Here is a 17,416-nt window from a genome sequence, read left to right on the forward strand (position 1 = left end):
TAAGATAATTTCCATGATTAAATAAATCTCTAACAAACAGATCAACAAATAAACACTGAGCCATACTAATGAGATCCTTTAACCCTTCTGTTAGCTTCTCCATATTGCTATTTTAATTCCAATATACAGCTCAGATACCTTTTAATATCTGCAATTCTGTTTTCTATGCCCTCTTCCTTCTTTTGACTTCTGATCTACCACCTTCCTCACATCATCCTTTTTCCTTGTTACTTTCGTTTTTTTCCCTCCCTCACTTACTACCTCAAAGCCTCCTTTTTTTATCTTCTTTTCCATCTAAGACCCTGTTTCTAATTCCCTTGCCCTGTGACCTAACCTGCAGGAATGCCGTGGAGAATATGCCTGTAGGCGTCAAGGTCATAAAGCCAGCAGAAACCTTGTCGTCCACACTTCTGCTCCCACAGGCGACAAGAGTGGTCTGTACAGAAGAGACAATAGTGAGAACAGAGATAGGAAATTCACTTTAAACTAAGGACCTTTGTCACCCATACACAGTCTAGAGATCATAATGAAAATAATCAGGATTTATCTGGATGATTTCTTGATGAGTGAGATCTATTAAAATAAGATGCAATAATAGATTTTGAAAGATATCATTCATTACTAATCTACAGGACTGCCATGAAAGAGAAAGCAATACCTTGGAGAATAATATACAGGAAATAAGTGTAGGGTAAGGAAAGGGGAAACTGCTTTCTGCTATGGTAGAGACTTTTTACTTAAAAGCACACCTGGTGAATTACAGAGAAAAAGAATCAGGTAACAACTGAACAATTTCTTGGTCAGGGATATCTACTCAGATAAGAGATAATCATTCAAATGGATCAAAAGTTACATTATTAGGCAGCACCAGGGGCCTCATCCAGGGACATACCTTTTCTGATTAGGTGAAAGTATATAATCATTTTCATTATACATAATCGCTGTTGCCCATGTCAGCGAAGTAGTATCAGGAAACAGAAGAACAATGGCCCATCCACTAATGTATATATATCATTTACTTATTTATTTTGCTTTGTCACTGTCTCCCACATTAGCGAGGTAGCACATGGAAACAGACGAAAGAGTGGCCCAACCCACCCACATACACATGTATATGATTACACGTCCACACACGCAAATATACATACCTATACATCTCAATATATACATTTATATACACACACAGACATATACATATATATTTCTTTTCTTTTCTTTCAAACTATTCGCCATTTCCCGCATTAGCGAGGTAGCGTTAAGAACAGAGGAGTGGGCCTTTGAGGGAATACCCTCACCTGGCCCAATTCTCTGTTCCTTCTTTTGGAAAATTAAAAAAAAACAAGAGGGGAGGATTTCCAGCCCCCCGCTCCCTCCCCTTTTAGTCGCCTTCTACGACATGCAGGGAATACGTGGGAAGTATTCTTTCTCCCCTATCCCCTATCCCCTATACATGTACATAATTCATAGTCTGCCCTTATTCATTCCCATCGCCACCCCACCACACATGAAATGACAACCCCCTCCCCCCGCATGTGCGCAAGGTAGCGCTAGGGAAAGACAACAAAGACCCCATTCGATCACACTTAGTCTCTACCTGTCATGTATAATGCGCCGAAACCACAGCTCCCTTTCCACATCCAGGCCCCGCAAAACTTTCCATGGTTTACCCCAGATGCTTCATATGCCCTGGTTCAATTCATTGACAGCACATTGACCCCGGTATACCACATTGTTCCAATTCACTCTATTCCTTGCACGCCTTTCACCCTCCTGCATGTTCAGGCCCCAATCACTCAAAATCTTTTTCACTCCATCTTTCCACCTCCAGTTTGGTCTCCCACTTCTCCTCGTTCCCTCCACCTCTGACACATATACCCTCTTCGTTAATCTTTCCTCACTCATTCTCTCCATGTGACCAAACCATTTCAAAACACCCTCTTCTGCTCTCTCTACCACACTCTTTTTATTACCACACATTTCTCTTATCTGTTCATTACTTACTCGATCAAACCACCTCACACCACATACTGTCCTCAAACATCTCATTTCCAGCACATCCACCCTCCTCTGCACAACTCTATCTATAGCCCACGCCTCGCAACCATATAACATTGTTGGAACCACTATTCCTTCAAACATGCCCATTTTTGCTTTCCAAGATAATGTTCTCGACTTCCACACATTTTTCAACGCTCCCAGAACTTTCGCCCCCTCCCCCACCCTATGATATATATATATATATTTCCCCGCTTCAGCAAGGTAGCACCAGGAAAACAGACAAAAAAAGGCCACATTCGTTCACACTCAGTCTCTAGCTGTCATGTGTAATGCACTGAAACCTAAGCTCCTTAATCCACATCCAGGCCCCACAGACCTTTCCATGGTTTACCCCAGATGCTTCACATGCCTTGGTTCAGTCCACTGACAGCACATCGACCCTGGTATACCACATCGATCCAATTCACTCTATTCCTTGCATACCTCTCATGCCCCGATTGCTCAAAATCTTTTTCACTCCATCTTTTCATCATCAATTTGGTCTCCTGCTTCTCCTTGTTCCCTACACCTCTGAAACATAATATCCTTTCTGTCAATCTTTCCTCACTCATTCTCTCCTTATGTCCAAACCATTTCAACACACCCTCTTCTGCTCTCTCAACCACTACATATGTAATTCCTTAGGGTTTAGTATCAAGGCCACAGTTATTACTGAATTATGTGACAAACAGGCTTGATTCCTACTTTAATATGTCTTATGGATGAAGTCCAGGGCACAGAATGGTATAAAGTCAAAAGCAATATCTAGACAAGATGTAGGTGTGGTTAAATATACAGTTAATGAAATTTCATCCAAATAAAGAGTAAAGAAATACAGATGAGAGTGACATGGGATTTGATTTCAACTATCATGCAGAAAAGGTAAGATGCAAGATTGTCTCTGCAAAATGGAGCTCAGAGTTTAAGAGTGCCTAACTTGTCAAAAAAAATCCCATTGACACTGTGGGAACCCTGGTGGGGGTCCAGTTGTCAGTGAAAATGGTGAAACTGGGGTGCAGCTACTACTAATGCCTCATCAGTAAATGTTCGCAGTCAATTTTGAGTTGAGATGCTTTTTTTGTTGTTCATACATTTCAAATGTAAAAACCTATTTGTACTGTACAGGAAGGGAGTCTTACACTTGCCAGGGTTCCATCTCTTGAACATTCTCTACTATTACACAATTCTAAAGTTTATGCATGCTGTATGCATTAACCATGTCCTCAGTCATTCTATACCATTCATCTACCACACTTGAATGTCCTGACATTGTGTGACCTGGAAAATAAGTAAGCTTTCAGTGGCCAAAAGCCAATGGGTAAGTGATATAATTTCTATAGCAATCTTTGACTGGTCAAGGGCAAGCCCAAAATGAGCAAGCAGCCACTATCAAGTTGGGCAGATGTCAATGGATGAGAAGAGTCAGTGTTCTCACCAGGGTTAGAGGGTTCTACCTCTTATATTCATTCCAACCCAAATATTCCTTGGGAATATATCTCCTACTCCTGGGGCAAACTACAAATGAGAGAAAAATTAAAATGAAATATCTGACGGTTAAGAATAAAAGATCTGTAGCTTAATCAAATAAAAAGCAAATAAGAATAGGCATATCAACAATTATTATGACAAACTAACAAGAAGCATAACAATGGTTATAACCAAAAACATGTTCTAGTACATATGATAAAAGTGCATTACATAAAAGTGAGTCTACAGTAAACAACTTACAGAAGGGAGAAAAGGAAATCTGTTGGACATTGATAAAAAGAAAGGGAAAGTGAGGTCAGTGAAAGGGACAGTAAGTACAGCTGAGGGTGAGATAACATCGAAACAAAAAGAAGGGAAAATTATCCGAGCAGAGTGAAAGGTAAGGAAAAATTACATAAAACTGAAGAAAGTGAATTTTCTTCAATTTCAAAACATATCAATTCAACCCTGCAATAACATAAACATGGTGAGCACAACCATATCCTTCACTTTATATTGGAAATCTCACACAGTGAACATTTGCAAAAGTTATTTCCCTAAACGTTTTTTTTTCTTTTTTGGAGGGGGGGGGGTGTCCAAAAACCTGAAAAAACCTAGGGGTGTTGCATAGGTGTCTCAATAATTTTTCTTGAGTGCAGCTGTTCCACATTAACAGAGGGTCTCATTTACCCCAGTATCTTCATCCAAGTATGGAGTACTGCTCATATTTGAGATGGCACTTCCATTTGTCTCTTAGCTGCAACGGAATCAAAAGCCATCAAACTCATTATCTCTTTTGCTTTCCCTTCTCTTCAACCACCCTTTTCCATCCACCTCAATGTTGCTTTCCTCTGTTTTACAAGTACTCCTTTAGCCACTACTCTCATGAGCTGTCTGCATATGTTCCATATTATCATACTGTCCTTTGCCTGACTGCTGCTTTCTCTAGCTTGTACGTGAAAAACAACCATACAAGGATTGACTGATATAAAACCATCTTCTTTTCTTATACAACAAAACTGTCGAATTCTATTACATCTTTTGAATTTAACTCTTCCTGTAACATCTGCACCTATATGAGATGGGTTTACAAACACCTAAGAAGCTCAATTTAACCCTTCTTGAATTTCATTGATTTTTTTTTTTCATACTATTCGCCATTTCACGCGACAGCGAGGTAGCGTTAAGAACAGAGGAATGGGCCTTTGAAGGAACATCCTCACCTGGCCCCCTTGTCTGTTCCTTCTTTTTTGGGGGAAAAAAAACAAACAAACAAACAAACAAACAAAACGAGAGGGGAGGATTTCCAGCCCCCCGCTCCCTTCCCTTTTAGTTGCCTTCTACGACATGTAGGGAATACGTGGGAAGTATTCTTTCTCCCCTATCCCCAGGGATAAAATTTCACTGATATAATCTATTATCTTACTTTTCAACTGAGATGGCCATTATGATGCAAGCTTTTGCCTGTAACATACTAAAAAAAAGAAGGGATGAGTATAGTGACCATGCATAACTGCTGAAAAGCATGAAAGAAAAGAAGGTAAAGAAAGTATGGAGAAAGATTGCAGCATATGGGGATGTGAGAGAAATTAAGGAATGTGACTTTAAGAGAGGATAAGGTAGGTACGGTAAGGTGTGGGCAAAGCAAATAAGATGTGAAAAGTAATAAGGACTGTGACTTTAAGAAAGGGTATGGTACGGTAAAGTAAGGTGCGGGTAGTGCAAAGAAGATTTAAGAATAACACACGGGGATGATCAGGATCTTCTGATGGTTAGTAATTGTACTTGAAAGAACAGCAAAGTCACATACTGAAGCTGACGACAACAAGAAGAGAAGCTAAAGATGAGGACAGGGAACTGGTGAGTAAGATCAGAGGTAAGAGATAAGAACAAGAGACAAAATGAGTGGAAAAAAATTTGAAAACATATGAAAACTGCAGAAAGAATTTCTAAATAAATTCAATTACTTGGTCTTAAGTGAAGTAATGAGAAGCCATGAATGGATATATGCACTAAAAATTGTCCTTACCTATAGCCCAGCCAAAGACTATGGGGGCAGGTATAGAAGCAGCCAAGGCCAAAGCTGCATTAAACACCCCAAGACCCAAGTCCTTATCCCGTTCCTCCACACATCTGCACCAAGATGGTGAAAAAATGTTACAAATATCACACAATACACTTATAGTAAGTAAGTTTAAACATACATTCATGTGTATTAACTACTGATTAAGATGGTTGTGCAAGAAGAACTCAAATCTTAAACCTTAGTGCAGACACACAAAGAAACAAGCAAAGACACTGCTCCCATCAGCTCTTTGTGTGTGTCCCATCTCCTAAGACCTGGACTTGTAGCAAGTGCCCAGCTACTGCTTCCCATAGTTTCTATGTAAAGACCAATCACAAAAGGATTGACTTATGATACCTCCTTTGTACAACAAAGGTGCAGATTTCTCTTCCATCTCTTGTCTCTTCCTATAAGCCTTTCCACCTATCTTCCTAGCATATGCATGAAATGTAGATTGACATACATAGTGATGAGATATGCTACCTGAATTAAAGTGGACACAATATGGGTAAGGAAAACATGACTGCCAATTAGACGAAATATACAATGTAGACACTGGCAATCTATGGCACTGTAATAAATGAACACAAAGGAAAAACACCAAATTCAAACACGAAGTCAGAGCAACATGCTAGAAGAAAAGCAGATAACGAAGATAAATCATAATATACGTGAAATACCCTTATGGTCAATGCACACACTATACATAAATTCGAGAACTTATATGATAGCAGAGAATAATCAAGAGATGGGACCACATAAGAAAATACTCCCTCCCTGAACATTACAAATATGTAATCATAAATAGTGAATTTCACACACACACAGGCAAATATTGATCACACTGAAGTATACAAATAAAGATATGCTTAATAAGCTATCAATGCCACATCTTTCTTTTCTTTCAAACATATTCACTGTCTCCCATATGAGCAAGGAAAAATCTAGAGACGACTGAGCCTTAGATGAAAAAAAGATACTCATATGGCTCTTTTCTCCATTCCCTCTTTTGGGAAGTAATACAGGAGGGGAGGATTTCCAGAGCACTGCTCCTAAACCTCTTGATCACTTTCTATGACACACAAGATACATAGGTGGTCATCTTTCTCCACTATCCCCAGAGATAATTCATGATACAAAACTGGTCTGTGCCTTGAAAATCTGGCATGAAAGGTTATGGAGAAGAGCAACTAAGATGGTACCTGAATTAGGAGGAATAAATTACAATGAGAGGCTTGGGGCAACAAAGCTGCCTCCCAAGGAAGTGAGCAGAGAGAGAAGAACTGATAACAAATAGCCTTTACATTTCAAAGTCAGCTGAATGATAATGACAGTGAAGAGTTCTTCAAGAGGTCCAGCATTAGAGTAACCAAAGGCCATGATAATTAGATAATTAGAAATGATGTGAAGAAATACCAGTTGGTCATAATTGACGAATGAGACTGTACATGCCAGCAGTTTCTAAACAAAGCTTGGAAATTTCATCCCAACAAATGTAAAACTCTCTCCACAAACTGTACAAATAGGTAATTACACATACATACACTGTATTTGCTGAAGATGGGTGTAGTTACACAAGATAAACCTCATAAAATACTGTTCAAGATGTCATTGGAGAAAGGCAGAGTGCCAAGGGAATGGAAAAGGGCAAACTTCATTCTTATCTACAAGAGAGGAGACTGGGAACAGGCAATAAACTACAGACCAGTCTCATTGATAGGTGTGGTCTCTAAGATTCTGGAAAAGAAAATTTCAAAACAAAAGGATGACTCTCTACTGAGGAAAAATTACCTGAATAAGACATAGTACAGCCCTAGGGAGCTCTGTCTCTGACAGAAGGGAAGGCTGGGTTGATTAATTGTACCTGAAGTTCCCAAAACCATTTGACACTGCTGCATGAAAGGCTGATTAAGAAGCTAAATCATCAGGCAGGAATAAAGAGAAACTCATTCAATGAATAAAAGATAATCTCAGTGGAGAGGATCAAAGGACATATGTCAGAGGTGCCTTCTCCAAATGGGTTGAGGTAACCAACAGAGTGCTACAGGGTTCTGCTTTGAGACCATTACTTTTCTTGATCTGTTCAAATGACTTGCCAGAAGGGATGGATTCCCACCTGAATATATCGGCAGATGATGCAAATGTTAAGAGGGATGTGAAAATAGAGGAAGATTGCATAAATTTACAAGGGGACCTAAACAGACTTCTAAGTTGCTTCGGTACATGGTTAATGAAATTCAACCAGAGCAAATGTAAAGTAATGAGGATGGGAATATGTGAAACACAGCCTTAATATGATTATCAACAACTACGAAATAAGGTTAAGGTTTGTAAGTCTGACAATGACTTTGGAGTAGATATCATCCCTATCCTGTCACCAAAGACCCACATTATGAGAATCTTAGGGAGACAATCTGTCTGCTGGCATATATTAAAATAGCAACCAAATATTTGGATAAGGAAATACTTATCAAGCTGTTCATATTCTGCATAAGGCCAAAACAAATAATATGCTTCTCAGGTTTGCTACTGCAACTAAAGAAGCACAAAAAGATTACAGAGAAGGTCCAATGGAGGGCAACAAAAATGGTACCAGAATTAGGAGAGCTGAATTACAATGGAAGACTAGAGATTTTAAATTTGCTCACCTTGGAAGAGAGAAGTGTGAAAGGTGACATAATCATGACCTGTAAGTTTAAACGAGACTGATGATGTAGAGTGAACAGTTCATACAGATATGTAGGCACAAAACAACCAAAGGACATAACATGAAATTAAGCAAGAAACTCATTAAATAAATGTAAAGAAGTACTTTTATAGTGTAAGAGTGGTGGAAGAGTGGAATCAAATAACTGAAGATATGGTTAATGAAGACAGCATACATGAACTTAAGAAGCTATAATATAGTTGGGAATGTTAAAAAGGTGGGGCAACATGAGTGTAAACTTGCTTCCTACACAGCACATATAGGTAACTGCAAATAAGTAATTATGAAGTGACCAGTGAGTTTTAAATACAAAATGTACTTCATTTGATAATAGTATATTCACTCATGAGCCGTAAGTTACAAAATTAGCTTAACTTTACAAATCAGCACTTTATAGCAATCAAAACAAGAAGTGATTAGATATGTGTAGGTGACTGAATGTACTTACAAATATCTTTTTTGAAGTACTTAACATCACAACCTTTCAGTCTAATGACAAATGACCTACCTGAAGAGTATGATATTGACAGGCACTCTGCTTGCAGCAAGGGTCATCTTGGTTAGGACAGTGAGGGCCAAGTACATGTAGAAGGTGGGACAGTCATGGCGGCAGTACCCGTCTTCTGCTGATGCCATGAGAGGTGTACCACTCTCGATTGTCGTCACATCAGGAGAGACTAATATTACAGCAGGGGGTGTGATATAGGATCTGTTGTTCTGGAGCAAGAAATGGTATGATGATTAGTCTTGTATTTGGCAACTGCATAATTACATCTGTATAACACTGAACAAAAAACATTACTGATAACACAGTACCATACTGACATTGATCATCAAATCAAAGAGTAATTAAAGAATGATAGCCTAATTTGCCAAACTACATCTTACTGCAAGAACAGTAAACCTCAGTAAATAAAATGTTGCATCTATCTTTAAGACAATTTAGTAAGAGACAGCCTTTGCAAGCTGAGATTTTAGAAAAGTGTATCACTGTTATAACAAGCTATCTGAACTATATCATACTCCTGTTAATGTCTTGTAGCTACATTTCTACTGACATATGCAGATATACTAGGTAAGTGAGTGAATATAAATGTGAGTGATGAAGAATGAAAAACTATTTCTCTACCACAGGAAAGGCCCTGTGAGCATGACAGAAAGAGCACTTCCTCAAGGGAGGAGCTAGGTTAAACAGAGGGACGTGAGGGAGGAAAGAAGGGTGCAAGGAACTTGTATGGGTTCCCCCTTCCTGCTTCCATTTAGACTGGAAGGCATGATTTACTGGTAAGCAGAAAGGCCTTATATCACACGAAATTGATTGGAAGGCATGTTTCCTTTATAAGTAGAAATGCCTTATGTCACAAGAAATTAAGGTGGAGAGAGCAATGCAGTAGCTCCTTGAACTGTTATGTGAGCTCCTGGTGATAGCTGGAGTCTGGAGGACCAGTGGTGAGTACCTTTTGATAGGTTATGTTGGAGGGACCAAGGATGATCTTACACATATCTTTCTACACCTTTTCTGAGTGACTTCCTTATGTAGTGGAAAAGCAGGATGATCTGGTGGAGGGATGGCTTATTTTGCAAAAAATGAAAGTTATGGAGATGTCATTGAATTTATGTGCAAGGAGTCCAAGAATTTTGAGTCTGCAAAGAATGTAAAGAAGATAGATAGATGATCTTATGATAATACTGACATGTCCCTTCTAACTTGATGTATTGTGCAAAGTGACATTGAAAAACTTGGGAGCCTAAATAACCATGATGGGGATGAGACCTAATGAGATAGCAAGGTGTTTGACTGCATTCTTAGTAAATCTTGTGGGAGTTATGTAGCTGTCTGGCAACTTCAAATTAATCTACTGCCTAAAGGGATGATACGGTGGGAGGTAGGCTAGACAGCTGGTAGTGTTAAGTTGGGGAAGCTATGGCAGAATGGTGACAAAGTGACTGTTAATAAGCTGATATGATGCTTCTTTGAAGATGTAATTAACTCACAGAAAGAGGGCAACTTCCAGTTCAAATTCCTCATCTCTTTCAGTTGCAGTAAAGAGAAAGTTGCTTCTCTTGTGAAGACAGAACAATTGGAACTTTTGCAATCACTGTCTTTCTATACATCTATTTCCCCTATTGAAGCAATCCAATAGGCAATAAATGTGAGGAAACCTATGCCTGCACAGATCAAAAACAATTTTTCATGTGACATTAGGTGTCTATAGGATTAGGATAGGGGGGAAAAAAAGTTAAGAAGCAGGCCAAAATACCATCTCAAATTCACTCTAAAACAAGTGAGTACGACAGTATTCTTCAAAGGATTCAAGGAATGCTGTAAAGGGTTAAGTACTTTTAGTACAGAAGAGGCACCTTTGGGGTGGTGGGTGCAGTTTAGAGGTTTTTCAGAAAAAACAGTATTAAGCTCAGGAATCAAACCAAACTACTTCAAAGAAACTCAGTAAGGGTCAGGGGTTGGCTTCATGCATTTTTATAATTTTGGAAGTTTTTCACATTGCTTTCAGAATTCTAAAACTTTCAGAAGTATGGCAGACGGACCTTTAATACGGTGAAGAATAAGGAAGGGAGTTGTCAGAATTGTAAGTCATATGGCCCTTTCTCAAAAATAAACCCCTTTCACAAAGGGCACAGTAAGGAAAAAAAAAGAGGCCTTTTTTGTATGTTTTCCTGGCGCTACCTTGCTGTAGCAGGAGGTAGCAAATGCTGTTTCCTGTGGGATGGGGTACTGCCAGGGATGGATGAAGGCAAGCAAGTACGAATATGTGTATGTAAGAGCAGATGATGTAAGGGGAGTGGGGTAGGAATGGGCTGTATTTAGGGAAGCAGTGATGGCTTGTGCAAAAGATGCTTGTGGCATGAGAACGGTGGGAGGTGGGCAGATTAGAAAGGGTAGTGAGTGGTGGGATGAAGAAGTAAGACTGTTAGTGAAAGAGAAGAGAAAGGTGTTTGGATGATTTTTGCAGGGAAGTAGTGCGAATAACTGGGAGATGTATAAAAGAAAGAGGCAGGAGGTCAAGAGAAAGGTGCAAGAGGTGAAAAAGGGGGCAAAAGAGAGTTGGGGTGAGAGAGTATCATTAAATTTTAGGGAGAATTAAAAGATGTTTTGGAAGGTGGTAAATAGTGCGTAAGACAAGAGAACAAATGGGAACATCAGTAAAGGGGGCTAATGGGGAGGTAATAACAAGCAGTGGTGAAGTGAGAGGTAGATAGAGTGAGTATTTTGAAGGTTTGTTGAATGTGTTTGATGATAGAATGGCAGATATAGGGTGTTTTGGTGGAGGTGGTGTGCCAAGTGAGAGGGTCAGGGAGAATGGTTTGGTAAACAGAGAAGAGGCAGTGAAAGCTTTGCAGATGAAAGCCAGCAAGGCAGCAGGTTTGGATGGTATTGCAGTGGAATTTATGAAAAAAGGGGGTGCCTGTGTTGTTGACTGGTTTGTAAGGATATTCAACGTATGTAAGGTTCATGGTGAAGTGCCTGAGGATTGGCAGAATGCATGCATAGTACTACTGTACAAAGGGGAAGGGGATAAAGGTGAGTATTCAAATTACAGAGATATAAGTTTGTTGAGTATTCCAGGGAAATCATATGGGAGGGTATTGATTGAGAGGGTAAAGGCATGTACAGATCATCAGATTGGGGAAGAGCAGTGATATTTGTCACAGGACATTTTATTTCCTTAAATGTCCTTCTAATATGAGAGTCTAGTGACAAGGTGAGGAATGATGTCCACTCCAAAGTCCTTTTCACAAAGATTCCTGAAGCTCATTTCCTACTACGGGAAACAATAATCATGTCATGCCCTTCTTTCACTCTGGCTGGCATGTGTGGGGAAGAATACTGGAGATATTGTTTCCATCTCCTGGACATGGTATCACACTCTTCTCTTACATCTTGCCTAGGTACAGTGTTAGATGTGAATGACATGAACATATCTAGAATTATTACTCTACCCAAAAAAATCAGCGAGATGAAGGAGAATGGTTGGTAGATGTGGGGATACCAGAGGCGTTTCTTTCTCTGGATATACTCTAAACTCTTTACTGTCACCTGTTATCAAATTCATTTATCATCCCCAGATTACATAAAGAAAAATTAGGAAGAGCTGTTAAATAATTTCTAACTAGAAAACAAGGGCTGAAAATGAGGGTAGTAGGGATGTAATGGCTGATCTCCCATGCTCACCTCTCTCTCCTTATGAAATCTTGCTAAAAGCAGTCTTTGAGCATAGTTTTTCTTCAAACTTCCTTTGTTATTTTTCGCTTTCTTCAACTACTGATACATACAATAAAATTCACTCTCAGCACTTGCTTCTAGGTCATCCAACAACCTACATATTTTTCATGAGGTTACCACATATGCATGACCTGCAGGTCATTGGCTAATCACTTATATAATGGTGGATGTTGGGGCACTGAGGAGAACATTTTCTGCCCATTCCTGCCTAGTGGAGAGACCTCTATAGGCTGAATATTTGAACAGAAGCTAGAAAAGTTTGTGGCTCCTGTTCTCCTATGGCACTTCAGTTGATGTGGGCTCCTAACCACTAACTCAGTTACTAAAGGACTATATCATAATATAAAATAAAACAATGATAATCAGTTGCCAGTTTTTCAATGTGGGCTCCTAATTTCTAACTCAGTTACTAAAGAACTATATCATAATATAAAATAAAACAATGATAATCAGTTGCCAGTTTTTCAATGTGGGTAAAATAAACAGTAAAACATGCATACTGGCAACTCACTGGAAAATTAAGCCTTTCTACCATGCTTTTTAGCGCATTCTGTTGAAGTTATAAAACTTGCACACATCATCAAAGTGAAAGTAGTATACTTCTGAAATAATTTCTTTTCCACTGTCATATGAATATCTTTAAAGTTGTAAGTTTAAATAAATTCTAACTGAACCTGAAAAATGTGAACATTTTAGGGTTGGAAAGGAAACCTAACTGAGGTAAGGAGTTTAAACATGTAGGAACATTAGGCTGAAGCATTAGGAAGTAGTACGTAGGAACAATAGGCAGAAGCCTATGTAAACACTGCACTAGACTTGCCCTCTAACTTGAAAAAGTCCCAAAAAGGAACATATGCCATAGATATAGATAGATGTAGATAAAGAAAAAAGCAAAGTGGCCATACTGCACAGTGTCTACAATACTCATTAGTTACTCTCCGAGTGAGCAAGGATATATGGTAATTTGGAGCAATGCCTTTCTGACTAAGTTCTGAGCCACAGTTTTTTATCAAGTTAACCAGCCATTTTTAACAATAATAATGTCTCTAAAAGAGTAAGTACTTCTGATTACAGACAAGTTGAATGAAAAATTTCTAGGCAAAGTCATTGTCAGGGATGTCTTCCAGGAAGCAGGTTGTATATTGAGTGTGGGAAAATCTTGGTTTGTTTCAAAACCAAAGCTCACATGACTCAAGATCTTTTGATACCCTCAAAGAGGTTGCTTCACTTTACATTTCACAAGACTACCAGTAGCTTATTCAGAAGCAACAGAATTCCTCGTAGCTCAAAGAGCGACATCTCATTACCAATTATGTGTCTGTGGAGAAAATTCGGTTCTGCAGCAGAAAACAAGATTTAGCGGTTACTAGCCAAAACAGAGACAAGTGAATGATCATATTCTTTCCAGTAAGAGAAAGTGATGTAGTAAGTGATATATCACAAGTTATATAAAGCTCTGAGATGGTACATAAATAAGAAAGATCTACAGAAACTCATGGATTTGGGAACCACATGAACTTGCTGAAGACTTGGACAGATATATTGGATTTTTCGTGGGGTTACCATTTATCAATGGGCCACATAAAAGTTGAGGATGAATTTAGGTTCAGAGTTGCTGGTATATCAGAAAGAAAAAAGTGACTATTCCATGGTTGCTTCTCTTTCTAAGCAATATGAAGTTGTGTCCAGGAATCCATTTCATTAACAGAAACATCACAGCAATCCAGCATTTCATGAAAAGTGGTTTATACTATTCAGCTCCTCAAGACAACCAGTCACATTCTTATCTTTGCACCCCTAAAGAAGCACCCAAACAAATACTGAGTAAAGGACCGAATGCATCCAAACTGTAAACCTCACAATCCATTCCCAAGATCTTATACAGCAGAAAAGAAATCTGGGGCTTAACAACCAAACTTACTACTGAGTAACCATTCCCTAACATGTTCTAAGGCAACAGTTAAACCAACCTTGGTCCAAAGAAGGAATAGTTTTACTGTAGCTACACTTAAGAAGGCCACTTTCTCCTCTGGATTAGTTAGAAGAGACAACTGGGAAGGAACAGGAGCCTCCACTACGAAGTTATCTTAATCTTATGAGTTCAGCTGCATCTAATACAAGGAAAAACCTTGATATAATTAGATATGGTGCTCAAACAGTGTACTTGCTGCTGACTTGGGAACTGCCAACAGCTTCTAGCAAACAGATCACTCCTCATGAGCAAAGACACTCAATAAAAACACAACTACCATGGGAGGTACAGTATGAGTGAAGCTTGTCAACTATAACACTCCAACTACATCCAGACATATATCAAGCCTCAAGTCTTACCAGAGTGAAACCTTGGCCAGGGTGAATCACAACATCTCTAACGATGGAAGAGGAAAAGTTGAACCTCGCATATCAGCTGTCACCAGGCTAGCTAAATGGTAGAAAGGCCTATACAGTGCTATAGATCTCATAAAAAGATAAAAGTATGCAAAGGTCCTATCTAAAATTAAAGATAATGAATAGTCACAGAAAACTCCTGTTTCATGACAGTAATGTAACGTGCAAGATCATACTAGAGGAAGCTATTAAAAACACTGCAGATACAGAGGGTCATGCATATCAAACATTCTATACTTAGGCAAAATAACCTGCTGGCAATTAACCTTTTAAGAACTGGCCAGGGTTACAAAATGCCTCTTCAGGACAGGCAAAATTAGAAAAATATGAAATACTAAAAAAACCTTATAAGCCATTTCAGCAACCACAGCCATCTAAACCCAGTGCATCACAGATATTTCATCTTTGACATAATGACATAATGCTACGCATTTAAATTTTGGTGTGCCAGTACCATTTCTAAACCCAGCATGTACTCAGCTGTCATCCTCCACACTCAGTTTCTTATGCTATGCTTAGAGATCAAGTCTTCCTCTATCATATTCAAAATCAGTCTCCTCATGATATGTCCAGTTAAATAACTGGCTGTCATCACTATCCAAGGCCCATAAAATCTATCTACACTTCAAATCAGCCAGGTGGGGTCTGCTTGAAGTGCATCACGGTGGTGGTGGGTGTGTGCATGCATATGTGTGTGTGTGTGTGTGTGTGTGTGTGTGTGTGTGTGTGTGTGTGTGTGTGTGCACATGTGATGGTGGTGGTGGGGCGTTCAGTATTTCAGGGGACTCAGGCATGAGGTCTTGTTTCTCTTTTCAAATCCTACATCATCCTATCTTACAGGTAAAGTGAAAATCCTCATCCTCACTTCCTCTTGATTACATTAAGAGTCCACTTGCATTTTGCTTTGATTATGAGCCTGTTGCTGTCCTGATTTAGGACCTTTCTTTTAATAATTCTTTAAAAAGTTAAAAGAACATGAAAAAAGTGCTGTTATGAAATTCACTGAGCCCCTCTTTAAAAGGGGAAGGCTAGTTATTTGTTTCCCCTGAGCACTGCGCTGGCTCTGGAGGTGTCTTCCCATCATAATTTTCTATGGGTAAATGAGAGGCTTCAGGAATTTTCTGCAGGCTAAAGGTATGGTGAAATGTGGTACATATAAAAGCCTCTATAAAACACAGGCATATTCAAAAATGGTTGGAAAATTTAAGATCATATATGCACGTGTGCAACTTTCCAATACCATGCGTAAGACCTCTTCCTGTCATGATAATGTATGGATAAATGAGAAGCTTCATGATTTTTGCATGGGCTGATTACAACTTTGCATAATATATGGCATCTATATGGTATATGCTGTTAGCACCAGCCTATTCATATATATGCAGAAAATTTAAGGATGTATACTTATGTACTATACTTCTCCAGTAAAATGTATATAAACATGGACAGCACTTAAAGGGGTTAACAATGCTAACAGTAATAACAATGGTTAATGAGCTTCAGACCTTTCTTATACTACTTGTACTAAAAATGACACATGGACTAAAGGGTATTCTAACTCAACTCTTAAGTCAGAATTAATGGGTGAAAATTCCCCTTGACTAATACTAGACAACTTTATGCTTCCAAAGCACCAGGTACCTAAGGGACTTATAATTCCAAGATTCTTTATAAGTTCCAAGTTTTCCTAAGTGACTTAAAGGGGATGGGTGATTTATTCCTAGGCTCTCTCAAACCTAAGACCTAAAAAGAAACTAAAGTTTTCATTTGAGTTCTACTGGTACTTGGAAACTTATGAACTCCTACAAAATACAAGGATCCATAAGAAAGTTCCAAAGCTTTTTTACTGTAGTTCCACTACTGCCAATCTAAAACAAAAGCTGAAGTCCCAATTTAGCCAAGGTTCAGTTTGGGCTCTGAAGGGACTTCCACAGCTTCTTGGGTGAGATTGCAATGCAGCCTGGCCAAATCAACTCAAGATACCACTGAGTTAAGAGCATTAACAATGATTCCATTTGCATCCCTATGGGATTTTCTGAAGCTTCTTAGTTAAGGTTAGGTTGCACTTTCACCACAATGAAATCCATGACTGTTTCAGTCAGGACTTCAACATCAGCTACCAATGAGTAAGAATGAATAATGAGGTTCCATTTGGATTCTGAATGGATCTCCACAACCAAGTTTCCACAGTGGTCTAGCAAAAGCAAAAGCTAAGGTTCCAGACTCATAAACATTATCTACTGCTAAGTTTAGAATGGAAACTAAGGTTCTATAGCAACTTTTCCAATGAATACTGCATCAGGCCATGAATAAGTGCTAAGGTTTTGCAAATTGTATACAACAAAAGCCTTGTTGAGATTTCATTCAGGGCCAACTTATCCAAGGATCTAATACAACTGATCAACAATTATTTTGCATATCATACACAATCAAAGCTTACTGATGTTCCATGTGAAACAGTCTCCTGACAAATCACAAGGATTCCTTCATGGTAGACCTCTGACTTGGT

General features: G+C 38.9%; 1 protein-coding gene across 1 annotated transcript in view; it reads right to left on the minus strand.

The window, feature by feature from the left end:
• The window catches only part of LOC139759455 (solute carrier organic anion transporter family member 4C1-like), a 74,828-nt gene that overhangs the window by 1,839 nt on the left and 55,573 nt on the right, over positions 1–17,416 (minus strand). The window contains exons 14-16 of the mRNA XM_071681602.1: positions 8,785–8,993; positions 5,534–5,637; positions 335–436 (exon numbers count right to left, since the gene is read on the minus strand). Of these exons, the coding sequence (XP_071537703.1) occupies positions 335–436; positions 5,534–5,637; positions 8,785–8,993 (415 nt within the window). The remainder of the gene's footprint in view (positions 1–334; positions 437–5,533; positions 5,638–8,784; positions 8,994–17,416) is intronic.

The sequence above is a fragment of the Panulirus ornatus genome, chromosome 33 (assembly GCF_036320965.1).
Source record: "Panulirus ornatus isolate Po-2019 chromosome 33, ASM3632096v1, whole genome shotgun sequence".
Classification (NCBI taxonomy): domain Eukaryota; kingdom Metazoa; phylum Arthropoda; class Malacostraca; order Decapoda; family Palinuridae; genus Panulirus; species Panulirus ornatus.